Source organism: Mauremys reevesii, linkage group 16 (assembly GCF_016161935.1).
Source record: "Mauremys reevesii isolate NIE-2019 linkage group 16, ASM1616193v1, whole genome shotgun sequence".
Taxonomy (NCBI): Eukaryota; Metazoa; Chordata; order Testudines; family Geoemydidae; genus Mauremys; species Mauremys reevesii.
In genome coordinates this window covers 5,699,202-5,714,119 of record NC_052638.1, presented here as the reverse complement: position 1 = coordinate 5,714,119, position 14,918 = coordinate 5,699,202, and the positions used below count along the sequence as shown (strand labels likewise).

The window sequence follows — 14,918 nt, the reverse complement described above, 5'->3', positions numbered from 1 at the left end:
TGGCTGCTGAAGTGTTGGCAATGGCCTTGCCATGCCCAAAGCCTAGGAGAACCTTGACAAACCCTTCCTAAGTTCTGAGGCTCTTGTCCAGCTAAAAAGCTGGGGTGGCTCTGAAGCCACCCAAGTCGTTATCCCTCTGTCTCTTTGAAAAGCCCCCTGCTCACTCCATTCCAGTTCATTCCAGGCTACAGTTGCATTTGTGTCTAAAATGGGACTAACATTGCTTCTTCCGCGTTTATCGGTCAGACTCCTAGGTCGGACATTCCTGTCCCTCTGGTTGAGAAGTGCGCTAGAATTAGTGTGAACTGGCTGAGGGCCCGTCAGGTGTCCCTGGGCAGTGGTGGGGACTCTGCATGTGGAGTCCTGTTTGCATTTCAGAACAGTCTGATGTCTGATGTGCACCTCCTCAGCTCCAGTTCAGGAACTGTTCTAGGCTCGTAACTGAGAGAACAAAATTTCATCCCCCTCCCCTGGGCTGGGGGATTGACAGCCCCTTGCTGCCCTCCACAAGTAGGACACTGTGCCCAGGCCAGTTCTGTGAACAGCCTTCCTCGTAGAAAAGTGCACAGCCTGTTGGTCACACCAGCTCGGAGAGCTGATCCCCACCCCCAAGTGTTTCTGAGCATGTACAGAGCAGGCTGGGTAAGAGCTCCTCTGCTCGCTGGGGCTGAGCACATCTGACACACCCATGCTGGGTGTGAGTGTGACAGCGCCTGTGTGGTGCTAACTGTATTTCCGATATTAACAATGTAAAATGTCCTCTTTGAGCAAATCCCCATGGGGTTTTGGGTACAAATCTTGCCTGGATAGAAACAGTCTTATTAAATGGACCACACTTGTTTTGTTTTTCTCTTTCCCCTCCCCTCTCCTCTCCAATTGAAGACAAGGGCTGGTGACAGACAAGATGCCTCTACATGTGCTGATAGAGCGCCACCTTCCTCTGGAGCATAGGAAGCTACTGATTCCAGTTGCCATGAGTGGAAATAAAGTGATCCCTCACAAATAGATGTGTGCGGCCTGCGGCGTGCCTCAGGTGCAAGGGAACTTGACACCGCAGCAGAGACTGGCTTTAAGCTGCTTCTTGGTACCTGTCTGAGTCCCTGTGGCGGTTGTGCATTAGAAACCTGAGTCAGGCCTAAGGGTGTTGAATAGCCAGTGGAGGTTATTCTCTTGAATTGACCCTCTGAGTTCTGCCTCCTGTCACTGATGCTCCTTAGTGACCAGGGGAGCCCTCCGGCTGATGGAAATGACTTCCCTGTGCTGTGTCCATATCACACGCCCATGCAGATGAGCTGCTTTGTCTCCGAATGTGTAAATGTCAATAAAAGGTGGGTGTTCTGCAGCGCCCGAGTGCTGTGTGTCCCAGGAACTGCTTGCCCCTTACATGGTCGCCCCTTCGCTGTGCTCATGCTCTTCGTAGGAACTGGCCGCCTGCTCTAAGGAGCTGTTTTAGGTGGAATCTTCATTTGATCTTTGCTCGTCAGTGCAGCAAGGATTAGATACACTGGGGTATCCATCTAGAGCAGTGGTTTTCAAACTTTTTTCCTGGGGATCCAGTTGAAGATAATTCATGCCCACAACCCAGCAGAGCTGGGGATGAGGGTTTTGGGGTGTAGAAGGGGCTCAAGGCTGGGGCAGGGGGTTGGAGTTCAGGAGGGGGTCAGGGCTCTGGGCTGGGGCCAGGGATGAGTTTGGGGTGCAAGAGGGGCTCCAGGTTTGGGGGGGTCAGGGCTGGAGCAGGGGGTTGGGATGCGGGAGGGGGTCAGGGCTCTGGGCTGGGGGTGAGGGATTTGGGGTGCAGGAGGGGGGTCAGGGCCTGCCTGGGGTGCAGCCTCTGGGGTGGGGCCAGGGATGAGGGGTGCAGGAAGGGGTTCCAGGTTTAGGGGGGCTCAGGGCTGGTGCAGGGGATTGGAGTGTGGACTTACCTCTGACGGCTCCTGGTCGGCAGCACAGCTTCCTGCCCGGCCTGGCACCGTGGACTGCGCCTGAAGCAGCCAGCAGCAGATCCAGCTCCTAAGCAGAGGCACGCAAGTGGCTCCGTGTGGCTCTCACCCACAGGATCTGCACCCCTACCCCCAGCCAATGGGAGTGCAGAGCCGGTGCTCGGGGCAGGGGCAGCACGCAGAGCCCCATGGGCCCCCCCTGCTGGCAGGGCCACCTGGGGGGGTGCAAGTGGGGAAATTTGCCCTGGGCCCCATAGGGGCCCCGTGAGCCCTGGCCGAGAATCCTTTTCCTCAGCCGGCAGCGGTCCGGGTCTTCAGCAGCGGGGGGCCCTTCAGTCGCTCCGGGTCTGCGGTGGCATTTTGGGGGTAGGACCTTCAGAGCTGCTGAAGACGCAGAGCGACTGAAGGACCCACCGCTGCAGACTGAGTGCCGCCTGGTGAGTATAAGCGCTCCCCCACTTTGCCTCAGGCCCCCTGAATCCTCTGGGTGGCCCTGGCTTCTGGGGCGCAGGGTGGTGTCAGAACAGGTAGCTGGGCAGCACTGTGACAGGACTTTTACTGCCCTGGTCGGCAGTGCTGACTAGAGCGACCCACTGCCTTACCTGCCACCACCCAGTACTGGGTCATGACCCCCACTTTGAAAAACGCTGATCTAGAGCAGCTCAGTAATTAATTGGTGTTTCCAGCTTCTCCTAACCACCAGCAGAACCTTCACTTCCCAAGACCATTAGCAGACAGAGCTGGTTGTACCTTCAGCCTGCTGCCCTTGGTTCCTCACTCAGCCGTGCTGCCAGCTAACGTGTGGGCTCTTCCACAGCCAGACCCACTCGGACGGGTTCCTGGACAAGCAGGGCCAACCCCTTTCAGCAGAGGGCAGGGGCTTATGGCACGGTCATGCGGGATGAGGAAGGGGGTCTTGTACCATGGGGAGAGGGGAAGCCAGGGCTAAGTCCCAGCCATGAATCTGTGTTGCTCTGTCAATGTCCTGAAGGTTAAATAAACTCAAGCTTTTAGGCACAGAATGACCTCTACAGTTGTCAGATTGTAATTGGAGAGAAGAAATCTACAGTCGGAATATCCAGAAGCTATTTTAAACCTAGAATTATTAACACTACAAATAAATATGACCAGCTCTAGTCCATTGCACTGCATGGTGTGTGAATGTAGGGCGGCTGCTCTACCACGTGTGCCCCCATGTCTCCTCCAGCCCGGTACAACGAGCTCACACCGCAGCTGGTAGACACTGATCACAATTCAGTGAAATGCTCCTGGCCAGTCACTGAATTCCACCCGCTCACACCACACTCACCATTATTCTCCTGTCGAGGGGTTCTGGATTTCTGTGCACCCACTTCAGTAGTTTGGGTTCTAGCTACATGATGCTGTATTGTTGTTTTCCCTGCTCGGGGTAGACTTCTCCGGGTGTGGAGGTGCACAGAGGCAATGCCGTACTCCAGGTGTAAGCTTGGCAGAAGCATTCAGCACCCCCTACCCTAGTCCAGCTGAGCTATGGTGCCTCTGCACCCTGAATGTTTTGGGGCTGTTCTTGCTGAGGTTCCGCTTCATGCTTGCACCCAATTGGTGTGTTACCTCAGCTACAGCTCTCCTGCATTTCAGCTTTCCCCAGTCTGTGCTAGGGGGAAGGGAGCAGGCCAGATGTTCACATTCCGGCAGGGTGACTCGTAGCTTGTTTACGCCACCACCTAGCAACTTAGAGCTGCTTCCTGACCCTCATCTCTGACATTTGGCCCATCGCAGCAGAGGGCTAAGGGAATTCGGAGAGGAGCGGCCCTGAGTGGGCAAACACTGGTAAGGCTGTGCAAAGTTACCAATACCACCTTGGCCCTTTCCCCTGGGGCAGGAGTCTTCGGGCTTATCCGCAGGGCCACTTCTCCGGCTCTACCTGTCGCGTTCGACTGGTGTAAGTCCCTAGGGGGACACTCTTAATTTGGGATGAGAGGGACTTCTTTGGGTTTAGCTTAAACCAACTTCCGAACTGCCAGAACCTAACTGAAAAAGGCCCTCTCCCACTAGAATAAGTGTCCCCACAGAGTTACAGCAGTATTCCTGGAGCAGTTTAAATTCACACCCTACCTTCTAGCAGCATCACTTCCCCATGTAGCCAAGCCCTTCTCAGGCAAGTTTTCACAAGAGCAAGATTTCTAGACTTCTCAAAACAAGGAAAGAGGAGTGGTGGGGTCTTTTAAAGGGCTAGGGTCTAACGTTCCAGGCTGTTGAGTACCTGCACCCCACCCTTGGCCTTTAAGGAGGGCTTGCAGGTCGCGGCAGCTGTGACAAAGCAAGCAGTGGAGTGTTTGTGAAAACTGACATTGCCATCCCTAGAGACCAGCAGTCCCAGGCCTCCACCTTGCTTTGGAGGGATGAGCTGCCTCTGCTGGGACTGTGAACCCTGCTCCCGGAGGGAGCTGAAATTAAACTATTTACACAGGGCACTGAGCTGTAGGAACTCATCTGCTTGAGCGGCTGCTCTGCTGCTGATCCAAACCAACCAACCCTCTCTGGTGTTAAGGATCAGTCAGCCTGGAAACAAACTCAGTGCAGTAGCCCCTAGGAGTAGCCTTTTGTAAAGCCAGACACAAGTATTCAGCTGAGTCCATAAGGGGTGAGAGGAGCCCTTTAACTAAGCGTAGGCCCCTGCCTCTCCCCGCTCTGAGAGGCTTGTGTAGATCTCTTCAGGACGGGCGCCTATTCGTTTGGTGTCTCCAGCCAGCAGCCTCTCAACCACTGTGTCCACAGGCAGGGAGCCAGTCTGATCCCACTGTTCTTTTGAGGCCTGGAAGGCCAGGCAAACGTAGGCGTCCAGCGTTAGGTCGTCAATAGCAGGATCAATGGCACAGAAGGCTGTCTTCAGACCGTCCACTTCCACCTCCCTGTGTACGAAAGCAAGCCCAACAATACTGTGATGTCTGTGAGCCCAGGAAATCCTTGTAGATTAATGCAGCATGGGGCATCTATGCCCATGTCCTGGGGACCAAGGACCCTTCCCATGATTCCCCCTCTGCCCGCTCTGGCAGCCTATGTTCTGTATTACTGTGTTGCAAAGTCAAGCTCTCAAACGTTAGGAATTGCCAGAATTATGGCTGACTCCATGACCTTAAGCCAGCCGCCTTGTGTGGCTCCAGCGTGACATAGTTCATACTATTTCCTGTCTCCATTTTGTGCACAGGACGGACGGTGCTCGAGATGAGAAGCTATTCGATATTTTGTTTTCTCCTCATTGTTCAGTGTGCGTAGCCCTGGGACTTCACTTACTGCCACTCTTCAACCCTGCTCCAAAGACAGAGCCGTTACCTGTCTCACAGGATTTCTGTGGTGCTCGTTTCTACAGTGTCAGAGCTTCAGAGTCACTGATTTGCAGAATGAGGTGAGAGGGTGGTATTTGCCCCCTTGTCAGAGGGGGAGCTGGGGCACAGAGATGAAGGTCAAATGTTCACTAATTTTAGGTGCCCAATTTGAGACACTTAGGACCTACTTTTTCCAAGTGCTTGACCTTATATGGCACGTGCTATGTTCAGCACACAGCTCCCATTGATGAACTCAGCTCTCCTGGAAATCAGACCCAGCAGCACACAGGAACTCCTCTGTGGCAGAGGCAGGGTTGGACTTCAGTTCTCCAAGGCAACATTCAGCTGCCTTCACCATGGGACCATCCTGTCTCTTCCTGCAATCCCCTGCCTCAGTCACTGCACACCTGCCAACTTCTGCAAGAAATGAACCTGGGGTCCCACAGCCAACAGCCTCTTTTACTACACAGCCCTGATTCGTCCCCAGAGCAGGTCCAGCCTGTGCACTGAATCAATCAAGGTCATGGGGAGAAAACAGCCAGTAATTAAAGTCTGTATCATAATGAAGATGCAGAAGGGGGGACTGAACGAAGGTTGCATGGTACCCTTAATTCTGACATTGCCTAACTCTTGAGTGCTTGCTTGACTTTGCAACCTTACATTAATAACGTTCTTTCAATGGTGTTTGTGTATAATTTCTAGGTCCTACAAAAAGCAAAGAAATCCCACCATGTGTCAGCATATTGACACCATGTGGGTCATCAGCAGGGTTGGAACCTTTAGAGCCATGGCTCAGATCTCTGCCACTTCAGCTGAGTAACTGACAGCAGTAGTCGATTTTAACCTCTACGGCGAGCAGCACTACAGGGGGATGGGATGCTTTGCCTGCTGATTTGCTGACAGCAGAGGAATGGTGAGACTCGGGCAGCTTGGTCCCATTCCAGACTCGAGAAGAGGCTCTCTAGTGGGCACAGACTATTCTGCCCACTCTCCTCTCCCCTCCCCCCAGCTTGACCTTTCTGCTCTGTCCCCTCCCCCTGGTCTCTTCCCCATCCCTCCATCCCTTGCTGTTTGTCCCACTGCAGTCTCCTCACCAAGCCGGTCCCGCTCTCCACTTCTCACTGTTCTCATCCCAGCTCCAGACTCCTTGCCCAGCCAACCTTACTCTGACCTCTCCAGCCTCCTAGTCCCAGTCTCCTTGTCCAGCCCTCCACCTCCTTGCTCAGACAGGCCAAGTTCTGCCCATCTGGCTCCTCATCCAATCTGTCTGCTGCACCCTGGCCTCCAGTCACTCCCCTCCCCCACTGGCTCCCAGTTTTCTCCTTCAGGCTCTTCTTAGTCTTTCCTTCCTCCCCCAGGTTCCTTGACCCAGTCTCCTTGCTCAGCCTCTCCCAGTTCTCCCCCTGCACCTTGGCTTCTCATCAAATCAGCCTCACCTCTGCCCCACAAGTTGTCAGCTGGGCTGGGCTGGGAATCTCAGGCCGACTCCTCAGCCGATCTGTCTTCCCCCCACCCAAGTTTCCATCCCAGGCTCCTCTGACTCAACTCTCAGTCCCAGTTTCCCTTTCCCCATCCCCCAGTCTCCCCCCTACCCTTCCTGCTGGTTCCTTGTCCTAGAATCATAGAATCTCAGGGTTGGAAGGGACCTCAGGAGGTATCTAGTCCCACCCCCTGCTCAAAGCAGGACCAAACCCAACTAAATCATCCTAGCCAGGGTTTTGTCAAGCCTGACCTTAAAAACCTCCTGATCAACTCACCCTGCCCCCTCCACCTTCAAATCATGCAGCTTCCTCCATTGCAGCCCAGAGTGGCCCCTGCAGGGAACGTCCTGCTCAGCCTTGGGCTCGAATGTGCTCAGCATGGACAGACTCGTCAGGGAATGGAGCTGCTAAAATCTAAGGCTGGACTGAGCATGTGCACACTGCCATTTTACAGAAGCTTATATCTTGGCAGATTTTCACAGGGCTGGTAAAAGGCCTTGGCCTGACACGAGTCACCCACCTGCCAAGTTTCAAGTCCCTGTTCCAAAGCACTAGAGCATCTCAAGAATGAGGTGGATGGAATTTTTTAACACGAGCAAAACAATGTCTTGTCCTCTAGCCTCGTTCTCGGCAATGGCTGAAACTTTCCAAAACAATTCACCCCAAGGCAGATGCTCAACAAGGAAAATTTCAACCCACTTGGTTAAAGTTACAAGCAACTGACAACAGGGTCTTCTACTGGGATGTGTCAGGGAGCCTTAATACCAGGTGCTGCTACCAGCCCCGCCTGGAATAATCAATCTGGGGACAGAGTAAAATATGTGTATTGTGGTAGTAGCCAGCAGCCCCCATCAGGATCAGGCCCATGGTGCTGAGCGCTGCACTAGTCCTCAGGAGCCCTGCTCCCCAGGCTGAGGCACTGGCAGTCTATAAGGGCAGTGCTGTGTGTGGTAGTGCGGGGGGCAGGTGAAGTGATAAGGTGAAACCCACTCAGATTTCAGTGCTGTGCGAGTTACCTCCCCCTCTGCTATTCGCTCCTCTCCCAGAGGTAATTACAATAACTCCTCACTTAACGTTGTCGTTCTGTTCCTGAAAAATGCGACTTTAAACGAAATAATGTTAAGCAAATCCAGTTTCCCCATAAGAATTAATGTCAATGGGGGGGGGTTAGGTTTCAGGGAAATTTTTTTTTCATCAGACAAAAAACTATACTGGGGTGTGTGTGTATATATATGTGTGTGTATATATATATTTATGCATGGTATATGTTTTAAACAAACAATTTAATACTGTTCACAGCTATGATGACTGTGAAGCTTGGTTGAGGGGGTGGAAGAGGGAAGGCTCTTTCCCAGGAAATGCCTTACTGCTAAATGATGAACTAGCACTTGGCTGAGCCCTCAAGGGTTAACACATTGTTGTTAAGGTAGCCTCTCATCAAGGCAGCAGGAACAGGAGGGAGGGGAGACAGCATAGCAGACAGAGACAGACACACACCTTGTTTGTGGGAGAGAGACAGAGATGCACACTGCCCCTTTAAGTAAGCTGACCCACTCTTAAGGGCATTGTCTTTTTAAGTGGATCAGGAAGTTGAGACAGCAGCTGCTGCCCCAAGCTCGCTCTGTCTCTCTTCCTCCGTGTCCCCTCCCTGCTCTATATGGAGAAGGGGTAAGCGGGGTGCAGGAGCAGGGGGGAGGGAGACACCCTGACATTAGCACACACCCCCGTACCCTTCCTGCTGGCATAGGCGGCAGGTTTGTATAATTTTTGGTGGGGCCCAAAATGGTGGTGCCCCGCCCCCGCCCTCCGTGATAAAAATAAAAGCTACAAAGCGTCAGCCAAAGATTACAAGGTCAAATTAAAAAGAAAGTCAGAAGCAGCAGCAGCACTTTTACTACACTTATATATATTTATTATATTTTGTGTGATGTGAGGTTGTGTGAGTAAGGAATTCTCTTAATATTTTCTGAACTGTGTGTTGTGCCTCTGCCTCAGTTTGCTGAAGAAGGGAGAGAGGTGTTGTGGGGACAGAGAGATCAGGTGGCCTCCTGAGAGAGAGAGAGAGGAGGGAGAGAGAGGGAGGGCTGGTTTGGGGAGGAGGGGGGAGGGGGGAGAGAGACCCCTCCCCCCCCCCCCCCCCCCCCACCCCCCAGTTCTGTTTTGTGTTCTTTCTGTTTCTGTACCAACAAGCTCTGTTTGTGTGTCTGTTTATCTATCTCTAAACCTTGTTGTTGTTGTGTGTGTGACATCTGACTGCAGACTGCAGTGCAGGCAGGGGTGCCACTCTGGCTGCCCCAGGACCAGGGGCAGCAAAGGAACTGAAATGTGCTGGCATGAGCATGAAGCTGCAGAGGGTGGAAGGTGACCAGGAGGGTGTAAGAGGAAGGAGAGAGACAGAGAGAGAGAGAGGGAGGCTCCCCCAGAGTCCTGACTGCCTGACTGGGGTTGTTCCCACACAGCATCAGCATCCCACCACCCACACCACTTCCTTCCACGCCCCCACCTCTCCTCCCCTCCCTTCCCTCCCTCCTTCCTTTGCCTTTTGCAGGCTGTTCAGGCCTCTCTCCACTCTCTCTCCTTCAGTGGCACCTTGCAGGGAAAAATTGTAAAAGGAAAAAAAAAATGAGCAAAAGCACTGAAGCTGCCCAAACTGAGCAGGAGAAGGGTTGGATTGGGGGTGGGTGCTGGGGGGAGGGGGGGGTGGGGGGGGCTCAGGGAGCAGGGGGGAGGCAGCTGCATGGAGCTGGAGGGGGGTTGCTGGGAGCTGGTCTGAGTGGGGCAGGTAGGGGAGGGTGGGGAGGTGGGGGAGAGGGGAGGGGGGGAGGAGGGGGGGGGGAGGGGAGAGGGGGAGCAGGGGGGGGCAGGGAGACAGGCAGGGGAGGGGGGGGGGAGGGGGCAGCAGGGGGATAGGGGGGGGAGGGAGGTTTATCAGGGGTGGGGGTGGGGGTGGGGGGGGGGGGGGGGGGGGGGGGGGTGGGTGGGGGGGCGGGGGGGGTGGGAGGGGGGGGGGGGGGGGAGGGGGGGCTGGGGGGGGGGGGGGGGGGGGGGGGGTCGGGGGGGGGGCGGGGGGGCGGGGTGGGGGGGGGGGGGGGGGGGGGGGGGGGGGGGGGGGGGGGGGGGGGGGGGGGGGGGGGGGGGGCGGCTGGGGGGAAGGGGCTGGGGCAGGAGGGGGGAGGGGCTGAGCCCGGCTGGGAGCAGCGCTGGCTGGAGCCCTTGCCTGCTGGAGCCGAGCCCTCTGGAGCCCCTGCAACAGGGCCTGCCCGCCCTGCCCAGCCCGGGCCCCCCAGCCCAGGGGGCGGGGGGCCCCGAGGCCCGGCGGCAGGCCGGCGGCCTGCTGCAGGCTGGGCCCGGGCCCCCTTTTCGGCCGCCCCCCTGAGCTCTTTAGGGCGGCCGGGAGCCTGCCGCTGCCCAGGGCGGGGCTCAGAGCGGGGCCTGGGCTGTGAGGGCTGGGGCGGGCCGCCTGCTGCCTATGGCCCAGCAGCCCTGGAATCCTGCCGCGGGCTTGCAGGGGGCTGGGCTGCAGCTCCCTGCTGGGCTGCCCGCCAGAGCTGCTGCCCGGGGCTGGGGCTGCTGGGGCCAGGGGCAGGCAGAGCCAGCGCTGGCCGGGCGCAGGCGCCTCCCCAGCGCGCGCGGCGCGCGCAGGCAGGCTGCATCGGGCGCGCATTGAGCCGGGCAGGTCCCCGGCCAGGCGCAGGGCGGCGCGGGCGCCGCGGCGGCCCCGGCGGCCAGATGGCTCGTGCGTCCCGCCGCCGGCCCGCCGCTCCGAGCGCCTGTCCGTTGCATCCAGGCCGGCTGGCGCTGCGCCGCGCTGTGGGGGGGCTGCGCCATCCCCAGGCAGGAGCAAGCGGAAGCGCGGGGGCAGGGACCCCAGCAGGGACCGGCGGCGCGCAAGAGCGCGCGCGCGCTGCGCAGCCGCAGCAGCGGCCAGGCTGGCCTGCTGCCCGCCCCCCCCCAGAGCCTTGCAGCCCCCAGCCCAGGCCTGAGCCCTGCTGGCTTGGCAGGCCAACAGGCAGCTGCGGCTTCCCGCTAGCGGCAGCTGCGCTGCCTGCTGGCTGCTGAGCTGGCTCTGGGTTGCCTGAGGCAAAGAGGCCTGGCCTGCCTTTTGGGCTGGGCCTGCTGGGAACCCAGCTGCTTGGGGCTGGGCCCAGAGCCCTGCCCTGGGCTGCGCAGCTGGCTGCTGGCTCAGAGGGCAGGAGCCTGCAGAGCCGCTGCAGGGCCAGCGGCCAGCTGCAATCAGGGCTGGGGCAGCTGGCTCTGGCTGCCCTGGGCTCCAGGCAGCCCCTGCTCGGCAGGCAGCTGGGATTGGCGCTGGCTGCCCTGCCTGAAGGGAGCTGGCTGCCTGCAGGGCAGCCAGAGCCGGCCTTCCCCTGGCGCAGCCCGCAGAGAGGCTGGGCAAGCCCAGCAAAGCCCAGCATGGCCAGGCTGCTTGAGGCTTCGGGCTCAGCAGCCAGCAGAGCCCCAGCAGCCCTGAGCCGGCTCAGGGGCAGCTGGCTGAAAGCCCAGCCCTGCCCAGAGCCCAGAGAGCTGCGGGGCTCACCCGAGCGAGCCCAGAAGGGGCTGGCCTGCCCTGCAGCTGGGGCTTAAAGAGGGGGCTGGGCCCCCAAGCGCGGGGGGCTGCTGGCCCCGCTCCCCAGCCGCTTTGCTCAGAGAGCCCCAGCTGCCTCGCTCTGGGGGCGCCCAGGGCCTGCGCAGGGCTCTGGGCTGCCTGGGCTGCCAGCTGCTGCCCCCCCTGCAGCAGCCGGGAGAGGAGGGCTCTGGCTGCCTGCAGCCTGAGCCAGCAGCTGCCGGCTGCCCGCCCGCAGCCGGGCCCGGAGACAGGGGGGGCAGGCCTGCTGGCGGCGGCGGAGGCGGCTGGGCGCCCGCCGCGGCTCAGCCGGCGGGGGGGCGGGCAGAGGGGCTGCTGGCGCGGCGGGGGGCGGCCCGGCGGCAGGAGGGGCAGCAGGGGGCAAAGCCCCAGAGCCCCCAGCGCCTGCAGCGGGGGGGGCCCCCCCAGGCCCCATATGTCTGGGCGCGGCCTGCTGGTCCACCCCAGTTCCAAGCCCCCACCAGCTCGCTGCAACGGGCTGCTCTTCCTGCAAGCAGTAGACAAAGCAGGCGGCTGCCAAAGGATGTTAGAAGGGAGCATTGCACAACTTTAAACGAGCATGTTCCCTAATTGATCAGCAACGAAACAATGTTAACCGGGACGACTTTAAGTGAGGAGTTCCTGTACAATGGGAAAGGCTGCCTTTAGGAAGCGCTCTCCTGAAAGGTGGCCCATTCCGTTTGGCAGCACTAAGCTGAGGGTTGCTCTGAGCAGCTGCTAGGTGAGGGAGAGGGTTGAATTCTGAACGATTCCTCGGCTAGGTAGGTGGCATGATGATTGCTGCTGCTGGCCAGCTAGAAATTGCACGCGCCCCAGTACGCTGGTTTGCCTTGTCCACCTCTCCATCTCGTCTGTTAGGCTGCGTATGCCCTTTGGAGCAGGGGCTGCCCGTTCTGTCTGTACAGCGGGGTCCGTCCCAGTGGTGACCACACGCTCCACATCCGGTGCCTTTGGAGAGCTCCCAAAAGCATTGGCCCTGTTCCGGCTGGCTCGCCCCAGTTACTGCACTGTCCCTTCTGAGTTATTACCCACACTGGCTCACTCCCCACCCCTGCGCACTGTGAGCACCCTGAGCTCACTGCCAGGCAGCTGCACCAGAGGATGCTGCGCCCACCACAGGGTTTCTTCGCAATCCTAGAGGGGAACAGAAAACATGGGATCTGAACAGTTCAGCTACTCACGGCGCGTGGCCCAGTTCGTTCCTCAGTTCTCTCAGATACTCCTGCTTCTCGCTAGCGTACTGGCTCCTGATCTTCGCAATGAAGGGCTCAGCGTTGCCCTCCTCATCCTGAAAGAGACAGCAGGGCCCTTAGCCCCAGAGCCTGGCTCTTGTGCACTGCTCCACCGCAAGCCCCAGCAGGACAGAGGCAGCCACCCCCCTGGGTGTGTATTAAAGACTTGGATCTGGGGGCTCTTAATGCACTGAAGCAGCATCCTTTGTGCCAGCAGGACTGGGGTGTAACCAGTGCTCTGGCTGCTGATAGCTGCTGCATCCACTGATCCCCACTTCTGCCAGCCGCCTGGAGCTGCTTTCAGAGAGAGCAAAGATTTTGGGTGCAGTGCCCAGAATCCCACTCCCTGCTGCTTTCCTACCCAAGCCAGCCAGAGTGCTGGTGTGCTCCTCTGGCCAGCTAGCAGCATGCTGGGATGGGGACTGAGGGGAGCTGAGCTCTGGGGACATGAAGCACGGCATGTGGAATGGAGGGTTAAATGCTGACCAAGCGTGTGGAGACTGGCAGGGGACTTCCAGTGCACAGGCAGTGAGTGAGACATGAGCAGGTAGAAGGGGCAGATAATACAGGTTTTAGGGACTGTGGGGAGCACTGGAGGACCATCAAAACCTGAGCTCTTCTACCTGGGCTCCAGCTGCATCCTTGCTGCAAAGTAGGCAGGTCAGAGCCCACCTGGCATCTAGTCTCTACCCCAGCCAGGAAGCCAGCCCAGGCCAGGAGTTATACATGGGAACGGTGGGGTGGGGGTAAGCCTGCAGTGAGCACATGCTGTAGGAGTGATGTTAAAAGGTGGACTTTGCACCTCACTACACTGGCACTTAATACACACAGCTGGTGGCAGCAGAGGCTCCTCCAGCACTTTACACATGTGGAGCCTCCCCACCCCCAGGAGAAGCAGAGCCTTAGCCCCACTGCCCGGAGACTGGGGTGGAGAGAGGGGAGACTGGCTCAGGCAGGAGCTGACCTGCTGCTGCTCAGTCACTCTAAATTCATCAACCTAAGTGCGACGGCCCTCACGGAGGTGGAGTTGTTACGTTGGGGTTACACTGCTGGGAGCTGTTTTTGTGTAGCCGCTTACAGAGTTAGGGCGACATAAGCTGCCTTACGTCACCCTAACTCCGGTGTAGACCAGGCCTAAGTCAAGTCACGAAGGGCTGGGATTTAAGCAGGGTGTGTGTTAGAGGCTGTGGCTTCAGCCTTGGCTTTTGTTGGAAATGGTGCAGGATACTTGCAAACGATGTTCCTGAACGCTGGGCTCATGCCCATTTTTGCTTCCTTCTGATGTCATGTGACAGGGTGGCCAGAGACCTGGGATCAGTCCGTCCTGGTCGGTTGTCAGAGCCGGCCGGGAGGGGAGGAAGTGATTATCAAAGCCAGCAAGTGGCTCCATTGAGGGGGGCCTGCAGGGAGAAGCTGCAGGAAGGGGCCGTTTCCCTGGGGAAGGGAGATGCCAGCTGGGAAACCCCAGGAGGGGTGGCTGGTGAAGCCCCAGCTGGAAGTTTTGGTTTGCTTTTGTGAGTTTGTCACGACTGGGACAAAAAATGGAGCCCAGAACCAAGGGCTGAAGAGTAACTGGTTGTGGCTGGCTGATGATACCCCCGGCCAGTGAGGAGACATGGAGACAGATCAGCTGGGCGGGGTTTGTTACAACAAATACTTTTCTAACCTCACAAACATAAGGAAGGTTAACTCTGCTCCTCACTGGGTTCTGCATAGTGCAGTGAAGCCTAAAATCAGGACTTAGGCACCTAAGTCTGGGGTTAAGGCATCTAAGTCCCTTTGTGGATCCCACCCCCCCATCACCAGAGTCCTCCAGAGCAGGCAAGACCTATATTTCTAATGGAAAAAACAAAGGTGAAGAAGCTTTGAGGCCTTGTGATGGGGCTTAACCTCCATCACCTGCAAGGCTAGCAAATGCACCCAATTAGTCATGCTGTGCACTGGGGGAGTGAATAGCGAATTGGCTCCTGGCTGGAGGGGGCAGAGCTAAGCCATAATAAGTAGACTGAAGGAGCTCAGATGAGTGAGAGAAGCCTAGGGTGCGTATACAGAGACAACAGGGACAGTGTAGGCTCCTGCCAGGGAAGTAGAGAGGAAAAGACGTCAATGGCCCAAGAGGACAGGAGAACTGTTCAGTTTTGGTTGGATTTGTTTGAGATCCTGGAAGGCGTCTGAACTCAAGTGACTTGGCCGGAGGGTAGAGCCACAGAAGACTTGGGGCTAGAGACAAGTGGCCAGCAGGAGGTGCTGGAGCTGGAGGCAATGCCCCACACCAGTGCAAGGGTGAGTGAGCCATGCTACAGGCCTCCTTTACTCATCATAAATGAGGGCATGAGGTGCATCTTCATCCTTTGTAGGCTGCTTTCAGGATG

The 14,918-nt window shown here is 57.7% G+C and overlaps 2 protein-coding genes across 5 annotated transcripts in view; one reads left to right on the top strand and one right to left on the bottom strand.

Annotated features, from left to right (window-relative positions):
• The window catches only part of CENPT (centromere protein T), a 35,850-nt gene extending 34,490 nt beyond the window's left edge, over window positions 1-1,360 (top strand). Inside the window, exon 14 of the mRNA XM_039503949.1 lies at window positions 883-1,360. Within this exon, the coding sequence (XP_039359883.1) occupies window positions 883-1,006 (124 nt within the window). The 3' untranslated portion in view covers window positions 1,007-1,360. The remainder of the gene's footprint in view (window positions 1-882) is intronic.
• A 1,607-nt stretch (window positions 1,361-2,967) lies between these two features.
• Window positions 2,968-14,918, bottom strand: part of TSNAXIP1 (translin associated factor X interacting protein 1) — a 60,641-nt gene continuing 48,690 nt past the window's right edge. For all 4 annotated transcript variants that reach the window (XM_039503427.1, XM_039503428.1, XM_039503430.1 and 1 more), the window contains 2 exons: window positions 12,496-12,602; window positions 2,968-4,834 (listed from right to left, as the gene is read on the bottom strand). In XM_039503427.1, coding sequence (XP_039359361.1) covers window positions 4,585-4,834; window positions 12,496-12,602 — 357 coding nt within the window. In that variant the 3' untranslated portion in view covers window positions 2,968-4,584. The remainder of the gene's footprint in view (window positions 4,835-12,495; window positions 12,603-14,918) is intronic.